This window comes from Eptesicus fuscus, chromosome 2 (genome assembly GCF_027574615.1).
Source record: "Eptesicus fuscus isolate TK198812 chromosome 2, DD_ASM_mEF_20220401, whole genome shotgun sequence".
In the NCBI taxonomy this organism is placed as follows: domain Eukaryota; kingdom Metazoa; phylum Chordata; class Mammalia; order Chiroptera; family Vespertilionidae; genus Eptesicus; species Eptesicus fuscus.
Window position 1 is genome coordinate 85,834,566 of NC_072474.1, and position 19,871 is coordinate 85,854,436.

The 19,871-nt window shown below is 39.1% G+C and overlaps 2 protein-coding genes across 10 annotated transcripts in view; one reads left to right on the top strand and one right to left on the bottom strand.

Moving 5' to 3' along the window:
- LNX1 (ligand of numb-protein X 1) overlaps nucleotides 1–18,542 on the top strand; it is a 110,043-nt gene extending 91,501 nt beyond the window's left edge. Inside the window, exons 7-11 of the mRNA XM_008140311.3 lie at nucleotides 4,370–4,504; nucleotides 10,241–10,418; nucleotides 11,980–12,208; nucleotides 17,460–17,618; nucleotides 18,008–18,542. Coding sequence (XP_008138533.1) covers nucleotides 4,370–4,504; nucleotides 10,241–10,418; nucleotides 11,980–12,208; nucleotides 17,460–17,618; nucleotides 18,008–18,143 — 837 coding nt within the window. The 3' untranslated portion in view covers nucleotides 18,144–18,542. The remainder of the gene's footprint in view (nucleotides 1–4,369; nucleotides 4,505–10,240; nucleotides 10,419–11,979; nucleotides 12,209–17,459; nucleotides 17,619–18,007) is intronic.
- The window catches only part of FIP1L1 (factor interacting with PAPOLA and CPSF1), an 80,909-nt gene continuing 78,650 nt past the window's right edge, over nucleotides 17,613–19,871 (bottom strand). For 8 of the 9 annotated variants that reach the window (XM_054729022.1, XM_028143804.2, XM_054729009.1 and 5 more), the window contains one exon: nucleotides 19,240–19,540. In XM_054729022.1, coding sequence (XP_054584997.1) covers nucleotides 19,393–19,540 — 148 coding nt within the window. In that variant the 3' untranslated portion in view covers nucleotides 19,240–19,392. Of the gene's footprint in view, nucleotides 18,090–19,239; nucleotides 19,541–19,871 lie in introns of those variants that run through there. The other variant, XM_054728992.1, reaches the window with a different exon arrangement.

Genomic DNA, 19,871 nt, shown 5'->3' on the forward strand with positions numbered 1-19,871 from the left:
CGTTCCACCCAGGCCGCAGAGGGCCTCTGGGCAGCAGGCCCTCCGCAGCCAGGGCGGGGGGGAACACTTGCGGTGTCGCCCCAGTGATGAGGCAAGTGTTCTGCACCTGGCTGTGGAGGGCCTCTGGCCAGGCCAGGCGCAGAACTCTTGCGTCGTTGCAGGCCGGGCTGAGGGCCGCCCGCCCCCCCCCCCCCCCGCCGGCCCCGTGCACGAATTTCATGCACCAGGCCTCTAGTATCATTATAAATCCAACTATACCTCTTACTCATCTCTATAACAAGAGAGCCACCCAGTCAAACAGGAATCTCCTGTGAGCCTATACTGGGTTATCGAGGGTGCTGTGTATATGGTTACCTGCTCTGAGCAGCTAATCCTCCATGCCCAACAGTCAGCTTAGAGTTTTCCTCTTTCAGGTGTTTCTATCGAATAAAACCCTGGGGCATTGGGGGTTGGCTTTGGAGTGGTGAATGCGGTGACCCTTAACTTGAAACTTCATAAAGCTAACACAATAAACACAATCAATGAACCCACATAAATTGCAGCTTACCAAACATTTTAATTAAATATATATATATATATATATATATATATATATATATATATACACACACACACACACACACACACACACACACACACACATACACACATATATATACACATATATACATATATATATATATATATATATATGCATATTTGAAAGCAACAAATGCTATAAACCATTTGGTTTAACTCCAATCCTCCTTTCCAGATGAATAGGTGAAGCCTTTGGCTGGGTGAGAAATGTACACCTTGAGTACAAGGGCTCTGTGCTCTCTTGCTCTGCCTTTATTTGTGGCTGACCCCCTCTCTCTCAGTGACCTCATGGACTCATGTAATGCCAGGATGGTAGAAAGACCCCTCCCTCCAATAACTGGCTCTGCAAAATGCCTCTCCTGGCTCCTGGTGCAGTAGCATCTTTGATTTTCATCATTCTGTTCTGGTCCATGTTGCATCCTGACGATATGAGCCGTTTTCCAGTCATAGTAAATTTTATAGGGGAAAGAGCCATTTCCAGGCTGAACGTGATGGAACCAGACACTCCCAGACTCCTTCTGACTACTAGAGATGAAATTTTATTATTTTTACATGGGCTACCTACAAATGAGGCTGCTGGACTATGGTTCCCTGCTATGGCCTCTGCTTACTCCCATCATATAAATATTATTGGCAGTTTTTAGTCAAATTTCAAATGCTTAGAGAAAAACAGCCATTAAACAGAACAACCAAAAACAAGCTTTTCCATGAGAAAGGATACTCAGTTTTAATCCTCTGGATTTCTCTAAGTGTTAGGATTTTCCTATCTTTTCACATAGAAGTAATTGGCTCTGCCTCTGAAACTCTGTGTGTTACCCACATCTCTTTCATGGCACCTGCTTCTGACTGTCCCTGAAGCAGGACAAGGGCCCTGAGGGCAGGAGCATGTCCCCAAGGCTCTTAGTGAAGTGCCTGGCCCACAGCAGCATACGCCAGCTGCGGGGAGAGAATGGCTGCCAACAAGCTGAGGTGCACAGTGGAAAATGTGGATGTCATCAGAATCCCTTTCCTCTAACCCGAAAGGAGAGAGGGAGTTTAATGCGTGGATCTTCCTTGGAAGAGAAAGGAGTATACGGCACAGCCATCGGGCTGTGCAACTTGGGACCACTGTGCCCAGAGTTTGTCCAGAGCAACACTGAGGATGCTTAGGGAGAGAGGAGAGGAAACTTCAAGTGAGAGGATCTAGCTCTTGCCTCGTCTACTGCTTGAGCCAGCCACAGTTGTTCAACAGTCCTCTCATCCAAACTGCAACACCCAAGTGATGCAAGAGGGAAGCTGCCCTGCCTCCGACCTATAGCATGTTCTTCCTTCGAGCGTTTATTTAAATGACGGGTCTGCTGCGCCCATCTCTCTGGCACATGTTTATGTCTGTATGAAATAAGTTTCCGCCATTCTCTCCTTCGTTCAGTCTGTGTCTCCCCCTCGCCCACCTTCTCACCCTCACTCCACATTCACACCAGATTCATCTCCGTGGAAAGAAAGACTGATGCTAAGGCCTGTTTCTCGACACTGAATCCAGCTGTTCCTGGGAGTAGGAGCCAGGACAAACACATTAGCCCATTTTCCACCTTCGACTTCAAAAGCTGGGAAAGAAAGTGCATCAGATAGAGTCTTGCTGAGAGCAATTTATAAGGTGGCTGGTGAGAGCCACAGATCCAGCCTTGCAGGGAATTTATTTCCACGTAAATCGATACCAGGGTTATTTATTGGAGTGTTCTTCCTGCCAACAACTTAATAAAAGTCAGCATTTGAAAATCCAGTGAGAAATTCGTGCTCGCAATGTGAATTAAATAGCTTTCGAAGGCTGTTCCTTGCCATTTTGGATTTTGCCTGGCAAGCTGATTCGACATGTAAGTCTTGGATTTTCTAAACTTTTATGAGGTGGTCAGGTCACATTCCTGGTCCAGAGTGGACGCAGCACAGTATGATGGCCTAGAGACAAACCTGCTGCCCAGAGCCTTCGAAACATCGGAGTTTCCCTGAAGATAAGCAAATTTGGGCTCAGCCATTTAAGTTTTGATTTGAATGTTTGCCACTTCTTATCTCTTAATAATTTTTGCTTCAGAAAGCTCACAAAGATAACCTCATTGAGATAAGTGAGGCTTACAGTATTAAGAAAGAGACAGTGATTACAAAATACTCTTCCAAGAATTGAATTTAGTTCTTCATGACAGCTTGCTCATTATTGCTTCCTGGGCTTGTTATTTTTGTTCTGTTCTGACACGGGCTTTAGATGTGATGAAAAACACCAGGGGAGTGGAAATGGGTGAAGGAACAGAGAAAGGGCAAGTACCAGGTAGACCAGCAGAAGTGAAAATGAGCGAAGGACTTGAACTTTCCTTTTTGATAGGATTTGCTAACTTTATGTGAAATGAATCTATTTGACTGGCCCACCATCTACCACGATGTTTACAATAAACACCCTTATGGTATTTCAGCAGTTGTTCTTAAAAGTTCATCTAATGTACAACCACCCAATTGACCCCTAGGTTTTCAGAAAGCTCTGAGGAGAGATGTTTATTAATATAAGGATGCAGAGTTGTGAAGGTTTGGGCTGATATGTGCTGGACCACAGTGGGGATCTGATGTCATTGGTGGGTTCTTACTGCTTAAGGTTTCACAAACAAGGTCCTAGTTCCTGAGAGTGGGAGTGAGTTATGTTCTATGGGAAGGACGATGCAGAGAAGAGGCAGGAAGCAAATAGCTCAGTTCCCACTTTCTGAGCTCATTTGAATTCCTATCTTATGGAATTCAAATCCAGAAACGAAGCAAGGCTCCTTTCGTGGCCTGACTTTCCCGTGGTCTGATGACCATGGCTGCGACAGAAAAAGGCAAGCAGGCCACTGTCAGGTCTGCGGTGGTTGTGAGTGGTCAGGAGGTGGGATAAAGATGGGAACCCCTAGAACTTACTCCTCTCTTCTCTACCTTCCTTGTCCCCAAATCTAGTATTTGAAGGGGACTTTTCTAATCAAATCTAGCCATGCCTCAGGCACTGTAAGCTTTTACTAGAGTGATGGGTCAGCTCAAGTGGCTACTTCACCAGGCCGTCGGGAGGCCCTGTTCATGTATGTTTCACAGACCCAAGGTCTTGACTCACTGCCCTGCAGAGCTGGAGCCTCAGCAACCAGCAGTTCTCATGCTCTCAAGCACACATGAAACTCCTCGGTGGCAGAAAGCCAACCTGCACATTTATGGTGTGGAATGGACCTTACCAATAAGGAATGTATTTGCTATTTGGAACACTCTGTCCAAGTATCAGCATACAGCAGAGAGGACTGGTAGTCAGAATTAATGGTAGTCAGGTGAAAAACAAAGGGTTGAGGGAAAGGCCTCTGATCGGGCTGTGTTAGGGCCACTGGGTCACCCCTGTAGTTCTGAAGTGCTCATTGTTTCCAGTACCCGGATGTTTGAAACCGTCAGACGCAGAATTTCTCTTTCTGCGGCGGTAACATTCCTGCCAATAACTCTACTGCTTTTTCTTTACAGCTGACCCTTGGTCTCAGACCTTCAGTCTGGAGTTTGACAGGGCTGCTACTTTATACTGTACACCCTATTCTATCTGGAAAGTTTCTCAAACAACATTTTAGGCTGTGTACGGTAGAGCCGTTCATTGGATAAGGGGTAAAGGAAATGACTCGTGTTCTTGTCAAATTACAAAGTGGGCACTGCCATGAAAAATACTTTTTTCCATAAAAAAAGGTAAAACCCAACTCACACATCTTGGTAACCCTGGTGCCTGGATGCTTGGGATGGAAGCTCCCAGCGCTAACGCCTGTGTCTTATCACCCAGGCCAGTGAAAGGCGCATCCACCTCGTCGTGTCCCGCCAGGCCCGTCAGCAGAGTCCTGACATCTTTCAGGAAGCCGGCTGGAGCAGCAACGGCAGCCGGTCCTCGGGGCCAGGGGACAGGAGCCACAACCCCAAGGTGAGGCCCAGCAGGGTATGTCCACTGCTTCTGCGGTGAGCTATTTCTCGGGAAGGCTGCACACATTAACATTTCTAAGTGTCATCTCTGGATTTCATCACTTAAACACTATGTGACTTATCTTGTAACAGTAAAAGCCCAGAGTCCCATCTTCAAGACCTGGCGGGATAGCAGGTGTCTCCCATCCAAGCAGGAGAGAGGAAGATGCAGGAGAGTTTTGAAACCTGATCTTGCAGACCTCATAATTTCTGGTCTAAGCCAAATGGATGTCATGTTATTTCAACTCATTTTGTTTAAGGACTGTTTTTCATTCACTTTGAAATGAAGCAAGAGGTTTGCTTGGCTTCTGGATTTTGAAGTTCCCAGTCTGCCTGAAACCCCCTGCTGTTTTTAGGGGGTGTGTTTTTGCAGAAGGACCCAGAAAAAATAATATAAACACTTGAAGTTCATGTAACACTAGCAAGTGGTGGGGACTGGGCAAACCAAAGAGCACATGTCCCATCTTAGGGAATTCAAACCCAGAAGCATTTTTAAACACGGGGGGGGGGGGGGGGTGAAGCAGCATGAATCTGCAGGGAAGCGATGTGTAGCCCCTCTTTAAGTGAGGTGCCTCAGCCCAGTTCCTACTTCTGCCTGTGGCCAATGTTAGAGGCAGCGCCATAACGTCTCCATTTGGTTGGGTGTCTAAGCAACACACACCTTGCTTAGACCAAGTTGAGTCCAATAGCCTCCACTTGGCATCCTGTTGTGATGGTGATGAATTTCTGGCTGCCATTTCTTCTGGGATCTGGTTCCATTAAATGACTTGTAACTAAAAACTCTTATAGATAGCCCGTTCTTCCTGCGTCAGATTAGGGAATGTCTGCATGCCACATCAGGCTAGATTTTGGTTTGGAATAATTCACAAGTTTGGATTTTTGAGCAACGTATGTAGAAACTATACTCAAAATTTTGATTTTGGAACATCTCTGCTTCATATGCTGTTAATGACACAGCCTACAAGGATACTCCCTCTCCCCTTTCTCCAGCCTACCAGCCAGCTATGCCCCCATAAATCCATAAATTCCAGGTTTATTTACAATAAGCAATCTGAACAGACCAAGTATCTTCTTGCCAAAACATTTTATGGGTAAGCATTCCCTGTTGTCTTTGCACTAGTAAATACCATTAGTGTGTTTAAATAAATTTAATGCTATTAATAGAAAACTAGTTTATTCTCTTAATTAAAGTTTTAATCTAGTTAACTAATTATAATTGAGTTAGCAAGACCATAGTATATCCTAGCTCACTAAACCACTAAGAATGAAGCTTCCACCAGCCCTGTGGTTTTAGAACCCCTTCTACCTAACCATAATGAATCATGGAAAGAGCCAGGAGGGTCTGATCAAATTTTTGCTGAAACCCTCTCTTATGTTCAATTCCTGGAAAACATGCAGAACAAACTGGCCCAGTAGAAATTGTAATTATTTTCATTTTAATTTATAGTTCTCCCTGCCTTCTGAAATGCTCTCACGCACACATTAGAAGGGGCATGTTTAAAAATGCAATGAAGACATAGATGGCTCTTTGATGGTTTAGTTTTTTATGATCCTACTAAAGTTGTATTTTGTTTAGGAAACAACATGGCTTTTTGAAAGCAGGAAGTGAAATTACCCAAAGAAATACCAAAGAAGACAAGCCAAGATTTGTGAGACAGAAAAGTTTTTAATGAATTCAAAAGTTAAAACAATAGGCATCAAGTTTAGGAGTGTGGTTACCTCTGAGAGAGGAAGGGGAATGTGACCAGAGGGAAGTCAGAGAGGCACCTCAGCTGTACATGGGACATGTATGTCTGACACTGGGTTGCAAGGTATATGGGCAGGTTATGTTCATCTTTATGCATTTTTTAATATGTCTAAAATGCTTTTTAACCTTTTGCACTCGGATGTCGAGTGTGACTCGACACGGTTAGCATTAGAATAAAGGAATCGAGAAAAAAGCAAGCGAGTGCAAAGGGTTAAAAACCCAAAGCAAATAATCTATTATGTAATTTTATAGCTGAGTGATAGTACACTGGTGGCCCTGACATGTTTTAATCAGCTTAAACTGTTTTATCATAAATCATGTTTTAAACATTAGGGAGCACCCTCAAGTCTCCAAAGTAGGGAAGGGGTGTGGGGAAGAAAACGGAGGGGGGTGGGGGGAAGAAGATCTCTGTTGTATTTAACTCTCCTCTCCCCACCAGTTAGGCAAGTCTGGGTACGGAGGGTTCAGGGAGCACTGGGCTTTTCCATTCCTAACACAGGCGTGTCTCTCCTGTGGGTAAAGCAAGTATGTGGGAGACACAGGACACATGGACACATTTCTTATCTGAGGTAGTCCAGTCATGGCTGTTTAGCCTGTAGTTGCTCAGTGCAGAAAGGCTGTTTGGGAGGCACCAAAGAAGTGAAAGGAGGTTCTGATCTCCAGGAACTTGTATGTAAAAGCATAAATGACACACCTCTACAGCCGGGAGGACATAGCTTTCTGCAACCAAAACATGGGTCATGTGATTTATTTGATACAATTTGATTTGGGTTGAGTTCTGTAGTCAATGAGCTAGTTAAACTCCCTCTGGAAAAATTGGGTGATTAGTTCTTTCATGTGTTTTTCTGACAGATGCCTGAACATTGATAAGTTTATTTAGATCATGTGTTTCAGTGTTCCCTCTAAAAGCAAAATGGGATAGTGAGGAGCATGGATTTAGAATCAGACATCCTGGGTTGCAGGTCCCAATTTTCCTCCTGACACCTGTTTCACTTACCTGGTTTTTTAAAAAGTCTTGGTTTGCCTACCTGGACCTCCCTAAGTAGGAAACAAATAGGTATTTCCTTCCTTTTCCCAAAGATGTGTAGCTAGCCAATCTGCACATTATTCCAGCAATATTTATTCACAACAAATATTAAAGCCTCACAAATTCCTATTAACTGGAGTGGCAGGAGTGAAGCCAATGTAACTTCTGGGAATATTTTGTAAGATTTGGAATTTTGCTACTTTCAAATGAATTTTATAACACCTTTTTTAAAAAAAACAAAAAGTCCTATTTTCCATTTGGTTATATAACTTTTAGCCATAGGTTTGCTGTACATGGGCATTCTTACCCATTTCATAGATGTAGCTAGAAGGAGCTTGAGTGATCACATTATCACAAATCTCATAAGCTAATTACTGTTAAAAACCCAAATATCAATAAAAGATGTTCAAACTTACTACAAAGAAAGGCAATTAAGTTATTGGAATATTTGTTTTCACCTGGGAAAATATTGGTAAAGATGGATAAAACCTAGTATTGGCACAATTGTGATAAATCAGTATTTTCACAATGTCTTGGAGAGATAATAAATGATAGAAACCATTTCAAAGGTAATTTATCAATCAATATCTATTGAAATGTAAAATTTCTAGGCTCTTTGATTTTTCCATTGTAATACTAGAACATTAGCCTAAAGAAATAGTTACACAAGTGCACAAGATATGTGAGTCTAAGATGTTTGCAGTGTCCCTGTTTAATTTTGCAGAAGACTGCAAACAGCCTGTCATCACTGGGGAATATAACACATCCACACGAAGTATTAGGCAGCTGTTCAAGAATGAGATAGTGTGTGAGGTATGTGTGTGTGAGATATCCTTGTTTCTCAGAATATTCCAGACTGTGTTTTAGACATCACCTTGGGAGATTGATCAGCTACCCTTACGATACCCCTGTCCCACATGTGGAAATAATGAAATGAAGCCCTTCTTTGTGAGCATCAGGAGTAAATAAATGCTTTATGAATATCCCCAGGAATGAGCTGAAGCAGCAGGGCAGCCAGTGGGAGTCTCTGGGTTTAGAATTCTTGCCACGTTGGAGGCATTTCAGAACTGCCTGCATCTCCAAGTGGGTTTCTTTTGAGAGATGCTTCTAATTAAAGGAAGAGACATCCAGCATCTAATTGCTTTTCAGAAGGGAAAGGTCATGTGCTGAGAATGGATCTTGAGAGCCCCTCTAAGTCTATTCCTTGGCCTTAGCCGAAGTGCTAGGACTATTACTAGTCCTTATTTTGAAACTTTTATCTGAATAAAGTCTTATTTCAGTTTTATAACCCTCATCTGATAACCATTATCTTCAAGGTTCTGGGGTTTATATAAACACAATCCAGACCTTACAAGTACTAATTATAATATATACCTTGCCATAATTATTCAATTTCTGATTTACTATTCTATTACTACCAAAAACAATTTGTGGCAATTTGCAATATATTCATCCATTTATTCAGCAAACATGTACTTAAAACCATCTTCAATGTGCTAAATGCTACTATGGTCAACGCTAGGGGTATAGTAATAGGCCATTACTGTATGCAATAAGGCCATTAAGAGACATGGCTAACTTAAAACTGCAGGAAATCATAAGATAATAAATGCACACAAAAGCCTAGGCTTATCTTGCTTCCTAATGAGGCATTTAAAATTGACCCTGTGCTTGCAGGTAAAATAGTTCTATATGATGTCACCCACCCAATTTGTAGATGTTTAATTAGAATTCATTTGATTTGCTGAATAGATAATATATATATAGGTTTAAAATGGAAAGGATATGTTAAGAAGTCCCTGTTCCACCTACCCCCAGGAAACCAATTTTTCTCCCAGTTTCTTTACAGAAATTCAAATAGTAATACAAATCATTTTTTTTTTAAAAGAGCTAGCACACTTACACTTTTTTTGTACCTTGATTTTTTTTTTTTAATTAGATGTGCTTTTAAATGTTCCTTCCTTAGGTGTAACTATAGCTATGCTTTGAGCCAGATACTTCTTTGAGGTTTGACCAAGTGTTATATTTATTTGCAGTGCACATGTCCACAGTCTTAGTCCCCTAAAATTCAGCGGTCTCCAACCTTTCGGATCTCACGGGCCACCGGTTGGTGACCGCTGCCTAGATCACTGCACCAGCAGGGAGGAGAATACATTTTTGAAAAAATATACATTGATATGTATTCATTGATAAGCAGTGCCCTTGACCTTCTCTACATTATTGCTTCAAGATAATGCTGAATATAGCTTTGCATGGTTTTTGTCTAGTGCTATTAAATCAAAATAAGTTCTCTTAATTTGCTTTTCAAAAATTTATCCAGTGTATACTATACAATTGTGTATACTATATTTGTATGTTTATATTATATATATATATATATATATATATATATATATATATTATGTAACAAAATGAAAAAGTACAACTGACTGCATATTTAGAAATACTAAAGCGTAAAGATGCTAACTGGGAGAAACTTAGATATTGGTGAATTTTTAAGAGTCATATATGAAATCCATTTTTTTTTTAGAATTTCTATAATTGATTACCTGCATAAAGTTAACTGGCACTATTACTTAAAATATGGTTACTTTTGTAACTTAGAAAAAAATCCTGATATTCATGAATGAAATTAGTTATTTCCAAAACGTTGACTCGACTATCAGGAATGAATCACTTGAAAATTTTGGGGTACAGTTCCTTCCATTTTTATTGGTCAATTTTTACTGAAATATAAACTTCCTCTGAATCAGCCTATAGAATTTGGGATAATATAACTCTGCCCTAGGGGCTGGGGGAGAGGGTGGCAAAACAAGGGTTCTCTCTATGTGTGTCTTTCTCTGAGACCAAACACCACTATCATATATGTGTGCCATTTTGTATGTAGGAAATGCAAACCCATGTTTTTCTGTCTGTGCCTTTAGCACCTCCCTCTTGCAGTCACTTGTCATGAGAAGGTGGTCAGTGTCCGAAAAGACCCCAGCGAATCTCTTGGGATGACTGTTTCAGGGGGAGCATCACACAGTGAGTGGGATTTGCCTATCTACGTCATCAGTGTTGAACCTGGAGGAGTCATAAGCAGAGATGGAAGAATAAAAACAGGTAAAAAGTAAAGAAACTTAAGGTTCTGGGGCAGCAGTGTTAAGAGGAATTAGCAGCTTGCTAGGTTAGGTAACTGTTTCCAGATTTAACAAGCAAATGTGAGGGTGATCTGGCCGGGACATCTGTTACCCATTGACCATGAATAGTTTGAGTGTAGTTGCCAGACTGGGTTTCAACCCTCCTTAGTTCAAGTGGATTGATGTGGGCGCCACCTTGCTTGCTAGTAAAGCAAGTACTGCAAACTATGCCAAGAATTAATAGGAAAATGCTAGTTCCGAGCAAGTTGCCTTGGTTAAATGGCATAATTTTGTTCCATTTATTCTAAGTGATCCTTTGCTGGATTTATCCGGTGATGAAACTATTCATGAATTATTCAATTTTATGAGCTGTATAGGGGAAGTAATTGGATAGACTTTGATTGAATATTAAGTGTAAGTACCATACCATAGGTACTTCCCCACTGGTGAAAAGTGTTTTGTTACTTTAATCTTGTGTGTCCTGGACTTCTGAAATGAAGATGTCAAATGCGTATCCTTAATAATATCGTCTATTCACATGAAGGGGTAACTCAAATGGTTGGGCAATTATGTTATTTAAGGATTCAGATTCAAGAGATAAAATGTAAAGTTTCTGAAGTACAGTTGCTCAGTCTATGGAGCCAGGGGGGATGGCATGTTAAGGGATTCAGTCAGCCAACCTAACGATGTTTATTTCGGGTCAGGAAGGACTCAAGGCCTTTCCCATCTTTCCCCTCTTTTTTACTCTTGCTGTGGTTATTCTATATAAAAAAGCTATTCAAAGGAGGCAGAAAGATCAGGAGATAAAAGAACAGAAAATGGAGGCAGGGGATGTATGTATCTTAGTTTCTCTTGCTTTTCTTTTTTATCCAAGCACCTGGGTGCAGAATAATGAGGTCAACCAGGAAGTGACTTGTGAGAGAACATGAACAGATACTAGGATATGTATGGAAATGGTCCAGCACACAGTAGGTGCTTAGCCAATGCTAGTTCTTAGCACCTGTGCAATCAATAGAAATGTTAACTCTTCTTTCCACCTCTTTGAGAACACAGTTCCAGGGCCCATTTTTCTTAACTGCTGTAGACTCCATGCCAGATACTCTCAGGGGTAGTTCCTTATTCATTCAAATCATGTGTATTAGGTGCCTATCATACACTAGGCTAGGCTCTGTGCAGGTGCTGAAAGCTTTTGCCAAGTGCTCTCCCTTTGTGCTAAAAACATAAAACAAAAAAGGAGTGAAAATGTAGATTTTCTTTGATTAAATGGTAAATGAGGCTATTCCTCCTTTTTTGTTGTTTTTTTTTTTTAATGACAAGAGCCAAACACCAATGGGTATGCTTTAGAAACCTCTAAACAATGCCTTGCAGAATGCACACAATTCACCATTTGCTATATGAGAATCCAGCCTCATGTCAATGCAAGAGGCTGACATGCACCCCACCCTCACTACTTCACCGCATCCATCAGTCAGTCCCTGTTCCTTTGCACTGTAAGCAGAAGGTCCTATTGCACTAAGGATGGCTTCTGCTTCTCTGACCACCAGGTGACATTTTGTTGAATGTGAATGGGGTTGAACTAACAGAGGTCAGCCGGAACAAGGCCGTTGCATTATTGAAAAGCACATCCTCCTTGATGGTTCTTAAAGCTTTGGAAGTCAAACAATGTGAGTCCCAGGAAGAATGCAACAGCCCAGCAGCCCTGGACTCCAACCACAACATGGCCCCGCCCAGTGACTGGTCCCCCTCCTGGGTCATGTGGCTGGAATTACCACGGTGAGTCCCAATGTGACATCCTTGGGAAGGTGTGGGAGGAAACAACTATATATTTTTTTTAGGGTGGAGATAGGTCTTTTTTTTTTTTTTACATTTCTCTTGAGGGTGGAGATAGGTCTTTTTTTTTTTTTTTTTTTTTTTTACCATTCTTTCACTTTCTTGGGCTGACTCATGGCACTAGCATCTTAATGAATCCCTGGCTTGGTTGTGGGGCTATTTGAAATAATTGTAACTGAAAATGCATGCAGAAATCATAGGGCAGGGACAAAAGCCTGGATGTGGAAACATTAGGCATTCATCATGAGGCGCTCACAGGTCTGCCACGTAAAGTCGTTTCAGTTTTCTTGCAACAGGGAGCTCAGCGGATAGGGAGAGGATGCTGAAATCCAGGGTGTTCACTCAAGTAGGGGCAGCCCTAGGATCGTGCCTGGAGGATGACTCGCATCTATGGTTTTACCTCGAGCCGTCGGGTGGCCCAGGCTAAACCTAAAGCGACGCAGAACCCTTTGCCTTCACCTATGCTTATGCATGTGTTGAGAACGCATCTCTCATCTTCTCTCCTTAGTACCTACTCTTGTGAGTTCTTGCACATAACTTTAGGAAGCAGCTGACTTGTCACTTTAATGAGTTGCAACTAGAATCTTAACAGTATATAGCTGTTTAATTGGCTCATACAGACACTTCAGGAAAGGATTTGGGGGTAGCCTTGCTAAGTGGCTGTAAACAAATTAAATATTCAGAGGGCAGATAAATTGGATTTTCTTCATCTGCATCACAAACATTAACTCTTGGCCTTCAGAAGATTCTTACAAATTCCAAATGCATGATTTAAACGTTAAATATTGGAGTCACTGAAGATGATATGCTGGCTAGAATTAAATGAACGAGAGCAGGATGTTTGGTTTTAGTACATTTTTCTTGAGGGTGGAGATAGGTCTTTTTTTTTTTTTTTTTTTAATGAGGTTTATAAAACATCCCTGACTCAAATACAAACTGTCCTCGATTCCTTTTTGAGCCTTTAGTAATTGATAAATTTTAAATGAGTACATTTTTAAACAGCTGAGCATTGAGGCAGCTTAAAAACTTTAAACATTTAGAATTGAACCTAAGTGGAAGAGGATATTACTTCTATTGTTTAAAAATATCTTTTTGAAACTGCATTCTATTATAGATCATTTTTTGTGCTTCAAAGCTATTCTGTTATATAATCAAGATTCAGGTAAGATGGGACAAATGTGAGGAACTTTTTACTCCAAATTCGACCAAGTGAATGGCTTTCTTTCCCCCTTTTACGTGGCCGTGGGTGGGCACCTGTATGCTCTTGCCACAATAGTGTGGATTTTGCTCATTTCCTTGAAAAGAAAATGAAAATAGTGCCAGTAGACACCACTGATTTTCAGTCACCCTGGCAATGCTTACCTTCCTCCATCTCTCTTCTCACCTAGTAGTAATTTAATTAGCACAGTACAAATCTCAGAGGGCACCAATGGGTATAGAGTGAAAGGTTGTATCTCCCACCCCAGTCCCCTCAGATCATAATCTCTGTCACCAATCCCTCGTGTATTTGTCCAGGGAGTATCTGTGTCAGGGGATGGCAAACTTTTTCTGAAAAGGGTCAGAGTTTAGGCTTTGTGGGTCATACTGTCTCTGTTGCAACTATTCAGTCCTGTGTTAGCATGAAAGTAGCCATGGACAAAATGTAAAAGGAATGGGCATGGTTATTTATTTGCAAAAGCAGATTATCTCTGTACACACACATAGTAGTATCATACACACTATTATGTACTGATTTTTTTAAAAATCTTATACGCTAGGTATCATATCAGTAGATATCAAAAATAATACAATAAAAATTCAGACTGTACAGTGACAGCTCCTACAATAGGAACTGGTTCTAGTAAAGTGCGCTTGTACAACCAGATGGCAGTTTGCCTGGATATATTATCGATCACACTCTGACTTTGTAGGCACCGCATCACTGTTAACTGTGGGGTAGAGAAGTGTGATCGCATTTCTTCCTATCTGTGTGTGGCTTGGTCTTTTCACCTAATGTTCAAAATAACTTACTTGGGTTCTTCTTTTCAGGGAATCCAAATATGTATTTGATGTCTCGTGTTTCATTTTCTCTTGAATTCTTTTCAACTGTTTATTTCCATTGTTTTCTTTGCTTATTTTAATCTGTCCTTCGTATCCCTTGTTTTTCAATAGTATATCTTTGTTTTTCTATTTCTTCACTTCTTTCTTCTGTCAGTTTATTCTCTCATATCTTCCTTGATCTCTTATTTATAATTATTTCAGAAGTAGTTTAAATTCGCAGTAATGTGGTTAAAACTTCATTTTTCTACAGCATTTTTCTGGTGAGTGGGTTTTGTCTGTTACTGTTATTAGTTACCTTCCCACTTTTGTAGTATGTCTCCGCTGATTCTTTACCCTACCGCATTGGCAGGCTACTTTCTGTCCATATGGGTTGTCTGTCTGGGTTATTACCTCACTTATGCCCTTCTTCTCTGCCACACTGGGCCCAGGGAACGCTCTGCTAACAGTCAGCCTGCCTACTTCTGGTGTTCCCAGTGGATGCGTGTTTTGCTATCAGTGGACCACTCACTATGGCCCCCAGGACTCTACCAGCTTGGACTGCACTCTTCAGCTAGGGGCATTCACTCTTCCATCATCCCTCTTTGACTCTCACTGCCTTTGGAAGTTCTCTTTCATATATAGTGACTGAGTTTTAAGATGGAATTTGCATTTATATTTTTAAGTTTCCTAATTGCTTCTTTAGTAACCTTTTAAAAGCAGAAGGGATACAACTAAATTAGGAGTAGGCATAGCAATTATGTATTTTCACAATCATGCTGCAAAACCTGTTAACAAGTAACCATATGTAATATTTAGTTCACAAGTCTGTAGGGGCTCAGCTGATACAGGCTAGGCTTGATTGATCTTGGCTGGCCATACTTAGGTACCTAAGATTTGCCTGGTGGTGGCAAAAATTCCACTGCTGCTCTTACGGCTGAGTCCAGAATCAGAATAGGAAGACACCACAGTTATACAACTGGGTACAACACCAGGGTACGGTAGCCACTTGGGGACATCAATTATTTTATCACAGTAAGGAAGAATAGGGAAATATTACTTGTTTCGAACATATTGAGTCTGAGATACCAATGGGACTTCCAAGTTTGATAAACACATCTAGAGCCGAAATTCCCAAAGTTTTTGTCTTAAGACCCCTATACAGATTTAAAAAGTATTGATGATCCTAAAGAACTTTTGTTTATATAGGTTATGTCTAATGATATTTACCTTATGAAGTAATATAAAGAATTTTTTACTTATTTAAAATAATCCACTCCATTATGTTAACATACTGCTTTTCTCATAAGACATGATTTTAAAAAGTTAGTGAGAAGACCGGCATTGTGTATTTTTTTGCAAACCTCTTTAACATTTGGCTTAATAGAAGATAAGTGGACTCATATCTACTTCTGCATTCTATCTGTTGCCAGATCACCTATCATGTGTTCTCTGGAAAAAATTTATGCTCATAAGAAAATGAGTGAAAAGGCAAAGATCATGCTATTATGACAAAAATGTTTTGCCTCTAGACCCTGAAAGGCACATATTTTGGAAACCACACTTTAGTAATATAGGGGGGTTCAGTGAAATATTGAGGTCCACTGAAAAGTGGAGTCCTTGAAGGAACAGCTAGTGAAAGAACAAAAAACAGTAGCAACCAACTTCACCATATTTATCAACTCCTTTTAACAGTCTAAATTATTTGAGGTAACCATAATTTTCTTATTTAGAAAAATTACTAAACTCCTTGCTACTCTTTATACTTTGCGAACTCTTCAATTAAGCCTTGAATGAGTTCAAAATAGGAAAAAAGCTGACTTAAAATTAGTTTAACAAATGTTACTGACCAATGTCATCATCACTTAAAACATTTCACAAGAGACGTTTTATTGGTTTTTCAAAAAGCAGTTAATATTTTAAGGTACAGCTTATAAACAAACCAGTATCTTTTTTTTTTTTTTTTTTTTGTCAACATGAAAATATTCATTTTTTTCAAACGTTTCTGGACTCAGGGATTTTCGAGTCAAATCCAGCTCCTGACATAGACCTTCTATCCTAATTGTAATACAGTTTGCACATTAGCCTGCACCTATGTTAACACTCATCCAACTACCACAGAATAGTAAAAGAAATAGTTTCTTCAATCTATATTTCTATTTTAGCTGAAAATTCTACTCATTTACAGAAGACCTCTGGTCTCTTCTTCCCTTCCCATTCCTTTTATAACTTGCTGTTCCATTTACTGCCAGTTTTCTATACTCCATTATGAATCATTCTTATAGTCTTTAAATATACATTTTCCATTCACTTTATGCCTGCATTTTCCATTCACTTTATGCCTGCTTGTGTCTCTAATCTTTATTAAACACGTAGAACTACATACATATAAACTAATATTTTTCAAAAGTCCAAATTTCAACAAATGCATTAATTAGGGTAGGTTTGAATTTTTTTTAATTGAGAATAATCATTTATTCAAAGAATTTTGCCTTGTGGCTCAGTTGGTTGGAGCACTGTCCTGTACACCAGAAGGTGGTGGGTTGGATTCCCAGTCAGGGCACATACCCAGGTTGTGGGTTCAATCCCCAGTGAGGAAGCATGCAGTTGGGAACCAATAGATGATTCTCCCTCTCTTTCTCTCAGATCAATTTAAAAAGAAAATTTTTTAAACCTACAAGTAAAAATGACATCCATAATAAGTATGCTTGAATTTGGTTCACCAATAAGGATTTATGCATATCCAACTTTTTAATATAAATTAAGGCATTAAATCAATGATTATCTTTCCCAGGAGACACATAAACAAAACATAAATAGATGGTGTCATTTGTTAAAGTGTGTTTAACAATGGAAAACAGAAGTTCAATAAGAAAAAGCAAGCTAACAGTACAAAGGTCAATTTTGAGTGAGACCCACCTAGTGCTATTTATTCTAAAAACTAATGTCAAAAAAGGAAATGGAAGATGAATCACAGTACCGTATTTTCCGGCATATAAGACGACCCCCAACTTTTCCAGTTAAAATATAGAGTTTGGGATATACCTGCCCTATAAGATGACCCCGACTTTTGAGAAGATTTTCCTGGGTTAAAAACTCGTCTTATACGCCGGAAAATACAGTAATTATTAACTGAGGTCAACTTAACTGCTTATATATTGATTACATTCTATTGCAGGTACCTGTATAACTGCAAAGATGTTGTATTAAGAAGAAACACAGCTGGAAGTCTGGGCTTCTGCATTGTAGGAGGTTATGAAGAATACAATGGGAACAAACCTTTTTTTATCAAATCCATTGTTGAAGGAACACCAGCATATAATGATGGAAGAATTAGGTAACAATAACAACAATTTTAACAAAAAAATGTATAAAATTTATATTCAAATATTTTGTTTTATGCATTTTTGTGCATAAAAAAAGCATGGCCCTTCTTGAAAAAAGGCATGTATTATACCTTTCATATTGGTCAGAAATTAAACACATTTATGTAGCATGCAATTTCTAAGAAATCCAAAATGATTATAGTTACTTGGTCCCATTTAGCAACTTGCTTATGAATCCCTTCTAATGCAAGCTGAATTTAAAGAGTTTGCAGAATTTAAAGTGAGGAGGGGAGAAGTAATTTAATTAAAATTGATATAGCAAAAATTAGGACCTCCAATTAAACTTGAATTAATTTCAGCTATGATCAAAATAATCATATACCTTGTTTTATTTTTTTAGATGTGGTGACATTCTTCTTGCTGTCAATGGTAGAAGTACATCAGGAATGATACATGCTTGCTTGGCAAGGATGCTAAAAGAACTTAAAGGGAAAATCACTCTCACTATTGTTTCTTGGCCTGGCACTTTTTTATAGAATTGATGGGTCATAGAAAATCACAAAAGTTGAAACAATATATTTATCTTGTCAATTTTTGTATTTAAAGCATACATTATAAAAATGTGAACTTTAATATCAGCAAAATTATGATCTAATGAAAGCCAATTACACCTCAGAAAATATAATTCTCAAAACAAATATTACTAATAGTTTTTATTCAATGTGGTGGATTTTGCATCACTCTACGTTTACGTTTATATTTTTCTATTTAATAAAAAGCTCTTAAACAGCTGAAATGGTTTGTATGCCCTCAAATGAATTCGAATCATAAAATTAAAAATTTGAGTATTTTAAAAATAACTTACAGCCAAATGATTTTAAAAGTGCATTACTGGAAAATGTTTCTTTCATCAAATAAGAAATAAATATTTTTTAAAATTATAGTTGTCTTTAAGTATGTGATACTAAATTCATTTCTATTATGACTATTTACTCAGAGGATTATAAACTTTTTTCTTAGATTTAATAGGAAATAACTAAATCTCTTGTCACTTCTTTTTTTATTCACAATATAAAAAAAATCTGCATGCTGTTCAACCAATGAGCCTTGGGAAAATCATCAAGAAAAGCCAAACCAGCCTCATATAGACGGCCATGAGGGAATTCAAATTGTGATGAGTGTCCAGTGCCTGCTACAAACTACACTTAAATATTTCAGAGGCCTCCAAAATACCTTTAGATTCATTCTTTTACATATAAAATTTCCCCAATTTCACCATGAACTCAATTTAGAACACTGAACACCTGCTATCAAAAAGTTGTGGTATCAAAACTGTATGAGTTCTTTAATATGCTAAGCCACAGTGCCACAGCAGTAATGATAAAAGACTACTCTCAAAAGATTCAGAGGTGCCCTTTGATGCCTTTTGCAGAGAAACGTGGAGAGACTAATATTTGATTAACTCAAGGAAATGTTGGCCAAGGTGGAACCTTGGCCTTTATCAGATACTTGTATGTACACAGCTAAACACAGTTCTTTAAATTCCCTGATGAGTGACTCACTCACATACTTTCTTGGATATAAAATCATTGTAATCTTATTTTTTAAATATTACAAAACAAAGATTTTAACTTAACATGAAAAATTCACTCTTTTATTTTGGGGGAAAAAGCTTTTATACTAACAGAAGATTAAAGGTAAATTTCTTAAACATTATCCAGAAAAATAAACAAGATTTGTAGTATCTATTTCTGGGACTAATATACACAAAAGGTTATACCAGGCCTATTCTGCAGGTGCAGCTTCGGTGCTCTCCTGTTCAGGGGCAGGCTCACTGCCAGCTTCTTTTCCTTCTTTGCTTCTTTTTGATTTTTTGTGCTTGTGTCTCCTGTGACTGTCTCCTTCTTCACTTTCATGGCGACGTCTACTATTACTAAAAAAAAAAAAAATTTAAGAACACACCGTTTTTTTTTAAGTTAAGTACACAAGTGATGACAAAAATCCACTTGCCTAGGTAAATTCTCAATGCTGGGTGTTAAAAGATTTAACCCATTAGCCAGTTTTTTGTTGTTTTTTTTTTGGGTGGTGACTTTTATGCTGAGATTATATTTACATTATAAGCTGATCTTAACCAACATCATCCCAGATTTCCAGGGCCCATATACTTTATTCTGAAAGCCAAATTATAAATGAGAAACTAAATCAGAAATACTTTCTAGGGTTGGTTTTAGGTAAGTAATAGGCACTGAAATTTAACATGTGTG